This window comes from Argopecten irradians, chromosome 4, assembly GCF_041381155.1.
Source record: "Argopecten irradians isolate NY chromosome 4, Ai_NY, whole genome shotgun sequence".
In the NCBI taxonomy this organism is placed as follows: domain Eukaryota; kingdom Metazoa; phylum Mollusca; class Bivalvia; order Pectinida; family Pectinidae; genus Argopecten; species Argopecten irradians.
The window spans coordinates 22,636,002-22,652,596 of record NC_091137.1 but is presented as its reverse complement, the minus strand read 5'-3'; the positions used below and the strand labels follow the sequence as shown (position 1 = coordinate 22,652,596).

Genomic DNA, 16,595 nt, shown 5'->3' with positions numbered 1-16,595 from the left:
ATTTCACATGTAATGCTTTCAGTCCTAATGTGTAAAATTCAGTTCAGGAAACTGATGAAAAATTCAAAAAAATAGGTCACCTAGTGACCTAGTTAAGCATTTGTTTTATTTTAACATTAAAACTTTAATATTTTTGCTGAAATTTAAGATTTTTCAACAATTTGATAGCTTGAATTTGAATTTTTGTACTTTAGTGATACCCCTCCTTTCAGGAATGTCTTCAGTGAGAAAATGCACCATAATTAATGTTTATTACACCGATTGTGTTGTGGTTTGGTGTAACGGACCTACAATGCGATTCTTTATATTCTCTAAAAATGTAGTTTACACTCGTAGAGTAAGGTACACTTTAAAACTAACAATCCGCGCAACAATTTATGTCTACGTCTTTGTTCCACGGAATCGAAGTTGCCCAAAACACTACCATATCTTGAATAAATCATTTTATAAGTGTCCCAAACCGCAAAAAAAAATCGGTTCCGTAAAACGTTAGTTACAACACATTTTCTTGCCTTTTATATTTTCTTAAGTGTGCCTGAAATTTGCCGAGTACGACACTACAGATCACGTGACATTCTCAGAGTGTTTCTTTAACCAAAACGGTTTTTAGTTTTTGAAATGTTAATTTAACACGATTTTGATACTTTTGTAGACTCAAATACATTAAAAGGTTACCTTCAAATTTACCTTAACCTAACTTGCCTTATTTTTTAATATAAAAGGCATTGTTTTATCGATAAAACCCTGTCCACTAGTATAACGTCTGTAACATTGTCACACCTTAATTGCATTTTTGCTGCGACCGTTTTTGTTACATGTGGCAATGGTTTTACCAAGGCAACTATTTCTTCTCTCCATTAACAGGTGCAGGTATGCAATGTTAGAATGGTTATGTTTTTTACAGTTTTTATTAACATATATTATCAAGTTTATCATAATATCATATCTTTGTAGATTTTTTTTCTGAGAGGTGTTGATTTTTGCTTAAATTATTCCCGAGAGTTGTCAAACTAGTTTAAATAAAATAGTTCGTTTTCACACGCACAAATATTAGTATTCAGAAAGGTATCCCTATCAAACAGGTAAATCTCGAGCCAAATGGTTAAAAATTCTTAAAATGCCATACGGAAGACTTTGCCTAGTGTGTTTCCCTCTTATCCTCTAATTCTTTTCATGTGTAAACGTGTCAACAATTGTAATGCAAGCAAAGTGTCTTGGTTGAAGCATCATCGTCGTCATGATAACGTTAATATTTTATTGTCTTAAGATGACAACATCATGTAATTGTTGAGCATGTGCAAAGAAATAGTGCGGCTTGTCTTTGCCTTACTGGGAGATAATAAAATATTAGTAATATTGCTGAGAAGCTTTTCCGTCATAAGAAATAAGAAAACAATTAATGAAAAAATCATAAATGCATATCCGTCAAATTAAGTGTGTTTGCTGGTAATTATCGCTAAATCAGATATAAAAAAAATATTGCAGATTAAAATAATGCAGAGATTTAATGATGCGAAATAATTTAAAATGACATCATAATTTGAAATACACCAATAAGAATTGATACATAGAGTCTTCATAACTTTGAAATGGTATTTTATTCCGAAATATTAACCTAACTAAATGTATGTACATTTAAACACCATTGGATGGAAGACATATGCCATACCCGAGAACTGAACTGTAGAAATTATAGGATTTTTTTTCAGAATGCTTCAAAAAAAGCATAGAAGAACTTACAGTTTAAAAACTGGAACAAAGAGGTAGGTTTATTTCTTAACAATTAATTCAGATTGTTAAGTATGGTTGATGTAATGATAGTGTTATACAACCAGCGAAAATTATATGTGTCACGTTTCGATGTGTTATCTTGGAAATGAAAGTCGAAGATCAAAGTTCGATATTAATTTTAGAGAGGTGGGTTTTGTTTAGTTGAAATATTTAGTTAATGATTCAATGTTTGAAATTGATGTGTAAATGTATTTCATTTGAATATATATATTTCATATAACTTTTCTGCTATCATTTGCTAAATTTAGAGGTGGGACTTTAGAGGAATCTATATCGGATTACACGATCGACATGCATCATGTCATTTCTAGACAAATAGGTGAAGTTTGATAATGTGCAAAAATATATTTTAAAACATTATACATAAATGCAGGAGTCGTTGATTCAATCAGGTGAACTTACCTGTATAGGTGATGTGTTATGATCCTATTCTTCGATATATGATTTATGATTCTAAGAGAAACCAACCAAATGATTTTCCAATGACTACGTTGTTAATTTTTTGGATTGCATCAGCTGAATTAATTTAAAAGTCAGTTTTCATGTGCTATAATCAAAGTCCTTTTTTTTTTATTTCACTTTGAATTTATTTTGGCCCTTTTTAGGATTATTAATATTACAAAGTCTTAGTTCTCATTTTATTTTATACAACAGATAGGAAATAATCAAAGTACTGATAGTACTGAAACACAAAGGCTCCCTGATCAAGTTGGTTCTTATAGCAATACTATTACCATTGTTTTGAAAGGAGTAAATTGGCCTATGTATGTACTTTTCCGAGACTAGCACGAAATTATTGGATTCTAGATAGAGACAAATTTTATATATATGCTAATAGTTATTGAGAAAGAGAGAAAAATCATTTAAATAGGTATAACAAATTGAAAATAAGAAATAAATGGATAGTTTCTATAAAAAGACAAAGTCCAATAACAATTATTATTGCAAAGGGCAATATCTCCGTAGGTTACAGTCAAATCAAGCTAATTTTCGAACTCGTACGAGACCTTTCTAATGTTAGTCTCCTTTTAAGTTTCATTAAGATCGGTGCATATTTACTCAATTCAAAGTGTTCACTACGTTCATTATTTTTATTGCAAAGGGCAATAACTATGTAAGTTAAATTTAAATCTCGCTGATTTTCGAACTTTTCAAAGAATTCTCCAATGTTGGTCTATTACTCAAGTTATCATGTTCACAAGATCCAAAAATAATTATTAGCGCAAAGGGCAATAACTCCGTAACATTACCGTGTTCAAAAGATTTGACAAAAGACTATCACAGGTCATCATGACCTTTGGTCAGGTGACCTAAAAATGTAAAATGTATGCTGCAATCGTAATTACGATAGTTTAAGTGGATTTGAAGTCACCTAAGGGAATTTTAAGCATTTAAAATATCTTAATTATTTACCAGTGGATTTGAAGTGGTTCTGCTAAGGAGATATGCAGTGGTCTAGTTAAGAGGTTATCGAGTGGTTTTGATAAGGGAATTTGAAGTGGCCCCAATAAGGTGGTTTGCAGTGGTCCAGCTAAGGGGATTTGAAGCGGTCACACATAGGGGATTTTAAACGTCTACAATATGTAAATAAGGACACCAGTGGATTTGAAGTTGTATCCTTAGGGGGATTTGAAGGGGTCTCACTTAGGGGATTTAAAGCGTCTAAAAATCAAGTGGTGCTTAACAAGAGTTATTTCATTAAAATCATCTTTGGTAACTTCTGGCTTAAAAGAAATAAAAAAACAACTCCTGTAACAGCTGTTGTTTGAATATCTAAGCAAACCTGGAGTCTAGGGGTTTGTGAAAGATGTTTTACTGGAATAGCTCTTATTTATGAAAAATAACAAAAGTGACAACTAAATAATAGTGTATTGTATTTCATATAAATTATTATTTCTTTCTTTATTTTCAAATACATTCATAAATAAAATATTGAATGGTAGTGCACATAAAAATTAGAAATAAATACTAAAATTACAGGACAACATGCATGTCCATCTACATATAATTCCCTAAATGCTCAATTCAAATTATATATTTTGTAATATAACAGCACAGTCATTACTTTATAGTATAGATCTTGACTAATGGTATTCTATATTTGCATATAATAGAGTTATATGACCTAGCGGGTAGTTATTGGTTGTGATGTCATGTGTTTGCAGGCACAATATCATACTTTTAAGAGAAATCTACCAGAATTTCGCAAACAAAATAATGACATCACAATGGATACCTACCCGCAAGGGAGGCAATTCTGTAATATGCAAAGATGGAATAGGTGTTATATGAGGAGACACAATCATATTTTATAATTAATGAGTTTGGTCAAAATCCATGAGTTTTCATTTTCTTCATTTGGCTTCTTTTTCCTTTGTTAAGATTAACTTTGAAATAATTCACATGTTGTTTTTAGTGTCTTTTTGTAAACAGCATATGTCTTTCTGTCATCGCGGTCTATTTCAGTGTCTGAAATACATGTAATAAAAAAGAAAACATTAATAATTTTTGCATGTGTGAATGAGATTTCTTATTAACAGGTTTTGAACTTGTAACACAGGTGGTGGTAATTTGATGACTCAATGTATATAGCCATAAGGCCACTGCTTCCCAAGAAGGGGTTTTAATCAATTACAAAATGGAAGGCCTTATAACTATAATATACTGACCATCTTTTTTTATAAATCAAAAACATCTTCATATATCTTACTAAGTATATACCCAGTATAAATTAAGGATTTGGATCATCAGACTACACATTTGTACCCGCAGTGAGGTCGATATTGATGACAGTTTCCATTATTGTAGGCCGGCGATACAGATTTCATTTCTTGTGCATTTCTTCAAAAACAATAAAACAAACATTTAGTAAGCTCTTCATTTCTTCGAGAATACACCTTTTAAACCACAGAATACCACAGATTACAAAAATAATATTTAGATTCTTAATACAATGCAAATTAAATTTTGAAATGCAAATATCTGAACTTAAAATTGCACAGAATAATTTCCAGATAAAAAATATCAAATGTCACTTGATAAAAAGTAAGTTTTTTAAAACTAAATTTAAATAACATTTTTTTGTCATCATATACATATATCATGACTTTTTGTAATTTTCACATTGATCAATTCAGAATCACACTACAATCATATCTGTTTGAATGACTTCATAATAGAGGACATGTAGCTCTGTGATATTCATGATTGATCAGCCAAATCTGGAATGAATGTATTCTCATTCTGCATGATGACACAATTATGTAGTTTATTAATTAGGATATATACTACATAATCAAATTGGATATATCTCACTCAGATTGCATGGTAAATTAATCTAATTAATATACAAATATTTCAAAACCAAAAATAAAAATCAATTTGATATAGTCTACTCAGTAGGAGGCCTTATTGTTTTTAATTTCCCAGTTTTAATTTTAATTTGCTGGTTAAAAAAACAAAGATGCTATAATGTCTTTTAATTACATTAAAATAGCAGGTACTAAAAATAAATATCTTAGCTAAGGTCAATAATTACAAATTAATCAGCCGTGGTAAATAACTCCATCTCTCAAAATATTACTGTGAAGTTAGCCATATATGCATGTGATACACCTACCGGTCGTAATTTAAAACAGCCATATATACTGTAAACATCGATGTATTGAAGAACTATTCTGCTGTCCTCATGAAGTCTATGTTCTCCAGTGTATCAAAATATAAGCATGGCCAACATCGGTTGTAAGCCAAGCAGTATGTGTCCGTATTTGTTTACATTCAGCAATCAGACATTACGTAAACAAACACACATACCTGTGTTTCCCGCACTGAATAATCACCTGACTAACACATTTGTTTCACAAAAGAATGTCGTAGACACACTCTCTAAACTAAGACTAACGCTTACGACAAGTTTTGATGTTAATACTCTATTTAGTAAACAGTTAACAGGCATTATGTTGTTTTATTTGATAATGTTTCACGTAATATAAATAGTAATACCGACATCACATATACGACAACTTTGTCTATTGTTTTATGTAGTTTTTTTGTGGTTTGTTGTTTGGTTGTAGTTGGTCTATATAGCTGTAGTTGGTTCTGAAATAATAGTCAAGCCATCAATAGGGTCCAGAGGTTTATTGGTCATGATGTTTCATAATTCAAACATACAATCGAAACTAAGAAATCATCATTTACATTGTAGTAGTTCAATACAAATTATTTTCTAAGTAATATAAACTGATTACAATATTGAATAAACAATTCTTTTGTTCTGGGGAAATACTCATAAAATGGGGGGAAATAATTATTTTATGGTAGAGTACATAATATACGCTTTGCGTGAAAGGAGCCGACGGGAAAATTAACAATATTAAAATCTTAATTATAAGTAATTCAATAAATTGACCAACTACAGATTTTAGCAAAACAAGATAATTTCTTAATATGAAATAATCAAAGCAATAGCAATGAGCATGTAATGACATTACTTCCGAAGATGACAACATCACCGATGCTCTTAATTATAAAATACAGAAAGATTTATGAGTAAATATGCTAATTCTAAAGACAACAACCTAGTTATGGCTAACAATTCCATGACTACAACATGTAATAATTTCATATTTACAACAAGTATTAAAAGCAAACAGGTCACGGCTGTTGTCTCAAAATAATCATGTCTGTTCAAGAAGATTTATTATTCAAATCCTAATGATCTATATGCCTACAATAATTAACATATGCCGATATTATTATAATTAAAATGATTATATTTACAAAGATACACCATTATGATTAACCTGTAAAGTTAACGTTACACAGTGCAATGTAAAGAGACGTAACTCAATAGGTTTAAATACAATATGGCGGTCTCCGCTTTGCGGGACCTTATCAAAGATGGTTAATTTCAATTATATTATCGACTTCCATAATTAAGATAGATTTCTAACATATAAGTAACTTAGGACGATAATAAAATTAATTAACATCAATTCCAATTATTTACTTTTGAGTTTGAAATACATTTTACAATCATAATACCTGATTAATCGCATTGTGTTATTAAGTACAAAAATAATAATTAAATCAATGAATAATTGACAATTTGAAGATATACAGTTAATAAGTAATCATAATAGTAAAAATAAGTTACAAACAAATGTATGCAATAACATAGAATTTCTTACCAGAAATAATAGTCAAGCCATCAATAAGGTTCAGAGGTTTATTGGTAATGACCAATGACTTATATAGGCACTAGATGGCTTCAGGTGTTAGGTAAACCGGCTTTTTCAGCTAAACTTTTGACAGCCGACACAAATACAATGGTGACCGCCGTACGGTGCCAAAGGGTAAAAAAACATATTCTATGACAATAAGATAGCTTCCGCTATCACTTAAGTAATCTACACATTACGTAGGATTTCCTTTGATTAACAATTTCAAGATGACCGAAACATCCGGAAGTTAATCTCCCTTTTGAATTCATACGTGTCGGTCAGAACGATTTATTGACTTCAAATATATTGATGGCTAATTGATAAGCCGACACATTTTTCTCATATCAATATCTAAATGAAATGTGTTACAAACACAGGTAAATATATATATACACAACATACCTTAGCTATAGAATTATGCTTTTGAAAGTTCAATGTATTTACAAATAATCTTTAGTTTCATAAGGGTAAAATATTCCTTATGATAATTGTATCGGGAACATTTTCCGGCATGTCGTGAAAACTGTAACGATCGAGATTCTAAAAGTACAGATAACTTCCACTTCATTTGGCATATGTCTGATGAGGATTGTCATTATATCATTGCTTTAATAATACCGGTACAACATAGGCCTACTGCACGATATTTATTGTGGAAGGCCGTACGAGTATGTTCTGAGTATGGAATAGTGCGTCAGATCCCAGCTATCAACCGATTTCACTTCACAAGTTTACACACGTGTTACAAAGACCTCGCTCATGGCCTGAATGATTGGGCTTTTTTTTAATATCAATTGCTTCATATATAATTGCTGATTGTGTTGTAAGAAATAAAATTATCTCCCCTGTCACGTGTACAAGGTTCTAGTAAACATAGACTCCCAACTACCGTCTAAGAGGATATCGGTAAAGTGTGTCAGCTTATCTGTAAGATAAAAATAAGAATCCTTTACCTTTTCTGACAATACTTGTACATACACAACTATGTCGCCCATAACAATTTTACAGCTAGTTTGTATGTCTATGGTAACTACCATGGTTACCTGTGATAGTAACGTTACCAAGGAAACGTTCTCGTCTCTTCAGCAACAGGTTCAGGCACTACAGACTGCCCTCCTACGTCAGAATGGTAAGATGATTTCCCCTTCCATTCATTTTATTTATAGATTTACTTTATTATTGAATTCTGTACATTGCTGTTTATTGTAATTAACTACTTCAACCTCATTTGATAATTATGTGACAATTTACATTTCATTGTTTAAAATCAGCATTCACTGACAGCAGAGAAAAACTAAAATTAACTAAATATTAGCATTTTGTTCAACTTCAAAATACAAGTAATTCTGCAAAGTCACATCGCTTATTCCCTCAATGTATGTGCATGTGCGTCTTAAATATTTCTTTATTGTTACTATTTTAGAATATATCTGTATAATACAATAATAGAAAAAAAATTCATTCAATCATATTTGTTTTTATACTTAACATGTTTTTTATTTTTGTAGCTGAAAACCAGCAGCTAAAAGGTATGTTGTTTCAAATGAAATTTATATTTTATCACCGACTTATACCAGCAAAATTATTAAGGCTATACTTCCCGAAAAAACATGCACATAATTTTTGCGTGTTCGTCTATCGCAAAGCATGGCTTAAACCTATTCACGATGTAACAATAGGCACACACTGAACACCTATAGTAAAATTATTTACATGTAAAACAATCTGGCCTGTCAATATGTTTGCACGAGGATATTTAATGAAAGCTAATTAAGCGAAATATTAACACCGAGATTAATTCCACTTTTACAATTATATAGACAATTTTATTAAATGTAATGAACACACAAGATGGAGATCAAATTACTTAAAATATAAATTGCCTCATTTTTCCGTCTACTCAGTCTGCATATCGGCTTCAATGTGTAAGTGGATGTGATAGAGGTTGTTTTTATTTGAATGATGGCAGTTCTTTTCATCTGAAAAATCAATCTTATATATTCGATTACATATATCTAATATATAATTTATTTAATGTCTGTGTCATTATATTGCATATTTCTATTTTTTGCAGCTGAGCACCGAGAACTCATGGGTATGTTTTTCAATTCATTGAACGAAAATTACCACATCAAGTGTTCAGTTTAAAAAGTCGGGTAATGAGTAGTCTTTCTTCATGTTTCAGTTTAGTAAAAGAAAACATTAAATATGTTAAAATCAATTCATCATCAGAGTTGGTTAAAAATACTTCAAATAGTGCACGTAGCAGTTGCATCAATAGTAATAATTAAGACAGAATTAGTACAACAGATATACAATACCAGTTCGGGGAGTTCCGTCGAAATTAGGATCTTGTGTATCATATATCCTTACACATGAACACAAATACTTAAGCTGAAAACTTATTTTAGCTGAATTTCTTTTTCCTGATTTTTTTCCTGTTTAGATAAATATTTCATATTGTAATTAACATAATTGCAATGTTAAGTTTGATTTCAGGCCTCATTATCACAAAGAAAAATTCTTTTTCAGATAGCATGAAAAGGCTTGCAATTGATAAACAGGAACAAAAAGGTATGCCAATTATTCTCACTTTCCTTATGATTTCATGTATTGAAAATGCGTTTTTTGTGGATACTATTTAGACATGCTACGATTTATCATTATTCGCATTGGCTATTGCTACTGTGACGTAAAAATATCCCGAGTTGTTCGGGAAAATGTACTTGGGTTGCTCTTTTTGTATTTTTTTCATACAACATTGAAAAAAGTAATAAATAACATATCGTCCTTTAATTCGGTCTATTGATGTCATACTGGAAGAATATCAACTAATGACAAGAGGGTATAGCTCATTGTACATGTCATTATATAATTCTACCAGGGTAGTATATCACCAAGTGAACCTCAACAAAGATCCATAGTTGATAACTGTTAAGGGTATTTTAAGTCTGGTAAGTTGTCAGAAAAAATATCGTTGGCGATACATATACTACAATTTGACTAATTAGGTTTGCTTATAGTGATTTTTGCCAAAATGGTAATATGTACCTTACAATATGATGGTGATATAAAAAAGAACTTACAACTGCAAGTTACTGTATGCAAATGAATTATACCATTGTCAGGGAACATGACTTATTACACAATCATACCGAAATGTGTTGGGCTGGATACTTTGTCCTAGGCTCGGTTATAACCGGAATAAGGACCATCAATTAATCAAAAGGGCTGGATACTAACTCCGCCGTAGCCGGTCCCAAGACTGTGTTGAGAAAAGAGGACGGTCATAGTAACGTGTGAAAGTTGTTACTTAAATCTTGACTATAAACACCCAAAAATCAACAATCAGAGCTGGATACACTGCTCAAAGTAAACGTTAGCGAAAACTAACTTGTTTTGAGATTTAGATTGATCGCTGTACAAAGTACTGGTGCCAGCAGCACCTGAATAAGGGGGTTGTCTGAAAAGGCAACATTGGTATCGGTACGTTGTGTATATCGATGGAAGGTCCTGAGTAAGGGGTTGCTTGCAAAGATTGTCTGGTGATGTACACATTGTCAGTGTCAGTGACGGAGTGTGAACGGCCCTGGGTACGCCAGGAAGGCTCAGAACTGGCAGTCGTGCCAGAGGTTATTCAGAGGAGTGACAGAGGTTTTGTATTTTTCACACTTGAGTGGCAAAGGTATTGCAGGCGACTCAGACCAGGACACTGGCAGTGGTGCCAGGGGTTGTCCCCGGAGTAAAAAAGGGACAGAGGTAGGTGACATAGCTCGGAATAGGACACAGGCAGTGGTGCCAGGGGTTGTCCCCGGAGTATAACAGGGACAGAGGGTAGTGACATATCTCGGAGTAGGACACAGGCAGTGGTGCCAGGGGTTGTCCCCGGAGTATAACAGGGACAGAGGGTAGTGACATATCTCGGAGTAGGACACAGGCAGTGGTGCCAGGGGTTGTCCCCGGAGTATAAACAGGGACAGAGGGTAGTGACATAGATCGGAATAGGACACAGGCAGTGGTGCCAGGGGTTGTCCCCGGAGTATAACAGGGACAGAGGGTAGTGACATAGCTCGGAATAGGACACTGGCAGTGGTGCCAGAGGTTGTCCCCGGAGTATAACAGGGACAGAGGGTAGTGACATAGCTCGGAATAGGACACTGGCAGTGGTGCCAGGGGTTGTCCCCGGAGTATAACAGGGACAGAGGGTAGTGACATACTCGGAATAGGACACAGGCAGTGGTGCCAGGGGTTGTCCCCGGAGTATAACAGGGACAGAGGGTAGTGACATAGATCGGAGTAGGACACTGGCAGTGGTGCCAGGGGTTGTCCCCGGAGTATAACAGGGACAGAGGGTAGTGACATATCTCGGAGTAGGACACAGGCAGTGGTGCCAGGGGTTGTCCCCGGAGTATAACAGGGACAGAGGGTAGTGACATAGCTCGGAATAGGACACAGGCAGTGGTGCCAGGGGTTGTCCCCGGAGTATAACAGGGACAGAGGGTAGTGACATAGCTCGGAATAGGACACTGGCAGTGGTGCCAGAGGTTGTCCCCGGAGTATAACAGGGACAGAGGGTAGTGACATAGCTCGGAATAGGACACAGGCAGTGGTGCCAGGGGTTGTCCCCGGAGTATAACAGGGATAGAGGGTAGTGACATATCTCGGAGTAGGACACAGGCAGTGGTGCCAGGGGTTGTCCCCGGAGTATAATAGGGACAGAGGGTAGTGACATAGCTCGGAATAGGACACAGGCAGTGGTGCCAGGGGTTGTCCCCGGAGTATAACAGGGATAGAGGGTAGTGACATATCTCGGAGTAGGACACAGGCAGTGGTGCCAGGGGTTGTCCCCGGAGTATAATAGGGACAGAGGGTAGTGACATAGCTCGGAATAGGACACAGGCAGTGGTGCCAGGGGTTGTCCCCGGAGTATAACAGGGATAGAGGGTAGTGACATAGCTCGGAGTAGGACACAGGCAAGGGCAGGCAGTGGTGCCAGGGGTTGTCCCCGGAGTATAACAGGGACAGAGGATAGTGACATAGCTCGGAATAGGACACTGGCAGTGGTGCCAGAGGTTGTCCCCGGAGTATAACAGGGATAGAGGGTAGTGACATACCTCGGAGTAGGATATTGTCTTCTCATCTACTGTGTTTACGACAAGGGGACGCGGAGGAATCGTGTATGCCAAGAGTACGGGTCACTGGCTAGTTGGGAAGCCAGGGTTAGAGAACACAACACTGAGGCAGTGTAGAACATACCGCCGGTACGACGATAGGTTATGTAGGCGATAAGGACAGAAGAACTGCCCAGGTCGTCTGTTGACATATCCAGTTGTGCATATATATTGCTGTAAATGGGGAGGCTGAAGTTAGTTCCGAGTTCCAAGTTCCGTTTAAGCGGAACCAACTTCAGCCTCCCCTGTTAATGTTGTAAAATGCCCAATCAAGTAAACAAAGGATCTCGATCGTTTCTTAAGTAAGTAGATCCGTCTAAAGGTTGTTAGTTATTAATTATTTCCAAATTGGATATGTTAAATTAGTTCTCTCATAAAGTCTCTCGTAAGTGATTAAAGTAGTAATCGCAAGTAATCTAGATGTATCACGTTAAAAACAATTTTATTTAGATATTAGTTTATCGTTGTCATTGAGGTATTTCTTCGTTCCTTTTACAGATCACTTCGAAAAGCGTATAGAGGAACTAAAGGGTATGTCAGTTTACTTTTGTAATGCAATATTATTTTTATTTTGGCTTATTTACATCGATACATATGAAGAAGCTTATTTGAAATTCATACAATATTGGTTTTGATGAAGTTGATTTGCATTTCATCGTCATAAAAATAATTCATTTCAGAACACTTCGAAAAACGTTTAGAAGATCATGCAGCCGAAAGTAATGAACTAAAAGGTAAGCTCTATGCCACAAATCTAATAATATGTTATATAAAACATTGTTTCTTAATGCAAAAATACTTTGCTATACATTAAGATAATTTCAAAACGAATCTTAATTATCTATTATTATGTCATTATCTATTCAAGTATCATGGAATATGTCTCAAGCACGAATGCATCTGAAAACCGAAAAAAAATATCAAATTAAATAGATTTATGTATAAACATTAAATCATGTCTTACTCAACTTTGTAGACCCATGGCCGAAGACTCTTCAAAAAAGAGGTAAAACAAAGATGCGGCTAGTATTCATCTTTCGAAATCAATTTCGTGATAGCCACATAAATTTTGCAATAATTCAGAACTTATAATTCTATGCTATTTTAAGGAAGTGCATCGTGATAGTAAGCGATCTTCACGCTACCAATTACATCCATAATATCCATTTATATCATGAGAATTAGGCAGAGTGAAAACGACGGAAAAGTTATGAGTAATTATCGAGTGAATCAGGCCAAACACCTTTCATATTGGCTTGTATGTCGTAGTCAAAAGGTCGTATAAATTTATTACCATATAAGGTAAAAACATTTGTGTTTGACACAATGAGATTTAGTTACCCATATACTACATAATGTTCTGGAAATGCATTCCTCGCTTCTGACAAAAGATATTTTTAAGTATATAAAACATAAGCACGTATTCCCTTTGCAACAAAAATTCAATGTTCTCCAAGTTTGTAACATTTGAGCAGCTAACCGAAAGTCCAAACATAGGTGCTTCAGACAAACGCTTATATTGAGCTATCGTATCACAAGCCTTCTGCATGTTTTAGCTACCTGATTTTAGTTTCAGACGCTACATCAGGTATTGGTTTCTCCGCGTCTCTATCAACTACCACCGCTCTTGGCGATCACCAGATCATTGTGTTTGACACTGTTGTAACCAACGACGGTAACGGTTATGACTCCAGACACGGCCACTTCACTGCTCCCGTAACTGGTCTGTACGCCTTCTCTGTGACCGTCATGTGTTACGGGAGTGAGTCATATCTTCATGTCGCCATTATCAAAGACAGTCAACAGATTGGTGTTGCCTTTGCAAACGGTAACAATTCGGACAACGGAAGCAAACTTGTTGTTGTTACTCTCCAGGAAGGCCAATCGGTTTGGGTAGAACACTATTATGACCCATCGGGGTACAAGATACAGGGCAGTGCGTATAGTTCCTTTTCTGGATTCCTTATCCAAGCCTATTAAACATTTTAGCATCACTAATTACGTTGTCGTCTTTTATTTCAATGCAGGTATAAAAGTAATACAATTTTACTCTCTAATAGGCAATTCGCGGGTTCTGAATAATGTAAGCGATTTTTTTAAACACCTCAGCGGCAACCGGAACAACCGGACAAGTTACCGAAGCGGCTAAATATGCAATAGTGCTTACTTCTATGAATCACAATTCGTTTAAACTTTAATAATGAGATTTGCCATTTCATTTCTTGAGTTGTCAACGTCACAATTACAACATAAATCAGTAAGGATTTAAAAATTAAAGAAATTTGGTGATTTATCGAAAACTAACATATAAGCTAAAGCAGCAAAACATAGCTAACGTTAGTCTTTAGTACGTGAGCGCTATGGATAAAATCTGCATATTTGGAAGTTAGAGTGTATATAAACTTCATACAGGAAATAAAAAAGATAAGAAAACAAACATTGATAATTATTAAGAGGCATGGTTCCACTCGTGATATATCGGCCGTCTCGACTTAGTATATGGGTGACCATTATCAAAGTAGACCTACAAATAAATGTCAAATATGAGGTTTCTAAATGCATATGTTTATATATTTTACATCATATATATAAATCTACAATGCATTTGTGAAAAAAAAACAGTTTGTAAAATGCAATAGATAATCTATAACACGACAGCAATGCTGCATAGTCGTGCGATTCGCGAATTTTAGTGGGGGTTTTCCCAATTTTTATAGAGCGCATATCTGAGGACCAACTTGGAACCGTGGAACACATTTTTTCAATGAAATAAAATACACATTGTTTATTATACTCCTAAAAATGTTCTTTCGATGTGGTCGCACCAAACGAGAAAAATATAGTTGAAAAGATATTTTTCCGTATTTCAATATCAGCGAGACTGTGTTGGAATGAAAACCATGATCTTCATTTGCAGGTTCGTATGAACACTAATAGGAAGATTTAGATTTCGACTGACTATAAAATTGGGGTTTTTCAGTATCATTATCATAGACATAAACACTTTGTCATGTAAATAGAGATTTTAAATTATCAAATTATATCCGATATGAAAATAATCAAGTACACATGCAAACTTTCTTTCGAAAAATGGTATGCACGATCTATCTGAATACACGATCCTTTTTTTCTGAAACAGGGAGAAGTGAATACGCTTGGCTAGCAAAGTTGAATTTAAACCTAATGCGCACCCGACATATGTTTCATGACCTGTCCTTATTGTATATTTATTCATTTTAAGCATCTAGTCTTGAGACGGTCCCTGATATGTACATGCATCGAGTAATCCAAGTAAAACCTAAACTATACTTCTTTTCAAATGTATTGCAGATTGATCACTGTACATTGTATGGTGAAGTTACTTTTAGAACAACGGAAGAATGCACAAATGATTAAAAAAAAATTATAAATAAGGAAAAGAATGTTTATGTAAAAACAATGATCACTTTGCTTCTTACCGTGACATAACGTTCGTGTATTTTTATTTTGTTAGTTTAATTAGCACTTTAAATCAATTTAGATTTTTTTTTATCTTGATCAACAGCTTATCTTTCAAATTCTTATTGAAATTTACTAAAAACATTTACTAATGCCCAGACACAAACAGTGACAATCTAAGGGGCACATACATGGTTGAAAAAAAATGTGGATGCAAATCGTATTACCGAACACATGTACATCTCCCTATCAAATTATGAATGTTACACATTGATCTTTTCTCTAGCAACTTCCTGGTATTCTTAGACCAAAGTTACTTACTTTGTTTTGAAAATGTAAACTGCATTAAGTTTGATCATAACAAGTGAAATTTCATTTCTCGGCAATTTAATTGACACTCTAGATACTTGTACCACAATTATCGTCAGTAGCAATGAGGAAAACAATGTTTTAAAAATAATTGCTTATATACTTGTACAGTAGATTATTACTACATGTATTTATAGCAGCAAGTCATGATTTAATACTAATTTAAAAGTTTAATTACCAAAATCTACGCATTTTGGCATATGTATGGGTGCAGGATTTACAATAAATTTAATACCTGCCTCTGCCAAGGATCGAACTCGTGACCTCTGGATTACTAGTCTGATGCTCTCTAGCCGAGCGATATATAGTGCGGCTAGTATTGACCAGGGTTACATCTACAATGAAGTCAAAATGAATCAGTTGGAAATTATACACTGTGCTATATTAGTTTTCGTTTCGTAAGATTTTATGAAACTCGTCTCGAAGTTTTAATACTTGCCTGCCAAAGCTCGCAAAAATAAAAACTTGTTTCATAAAATCTGATATGAAATGAACACTTATGTACGAGTAAGATCATATACATGTATATGTATTTATACCAGATACTGTCCGAGAGAATATCGGTAGTAAAGTGTGTCAGCTTATCTGTAAGATAAAAATAAAA

The 16,595-nt window shown here is 34.3% G+C and overlaps 1 protein-coding gene across 1 annotated transcript; it reads left to right on the top strand.

Moving 5' to 3' along the window:
- Positions 1 to 7,718: 7,718 nt before the first annotated feature.
- LOC138320989 (cerebellin-1-like) lies at positions 7,719 to 14,178 on the top strand. The gene is made up of 8 exons (XM_069264348.1): positions 7,719 to 8,142; positions 8,522 to 8,542; positions 9,088 to 9,108; positions 9,546 to 9,587; positions 12,683 to 12,715; positions 12,865 to 12,918; positions 13,161 to 13,190; positions 13,755 to 14,178. Exons 1-8 carry the CDS (start codon positions 7,998 to 8,000, stop codon positions 14,162 to 14,164), a joined length of 756 nt encoding a protein of 251 aa, XP_069120449.1. The 5' UTR covers positions 7,719 to 7,997; the 3' UTR covers positions 14,165 to 14,178.
- Positions 14,179 to 16,595: the final 2,417 nt, after the last annotated feature.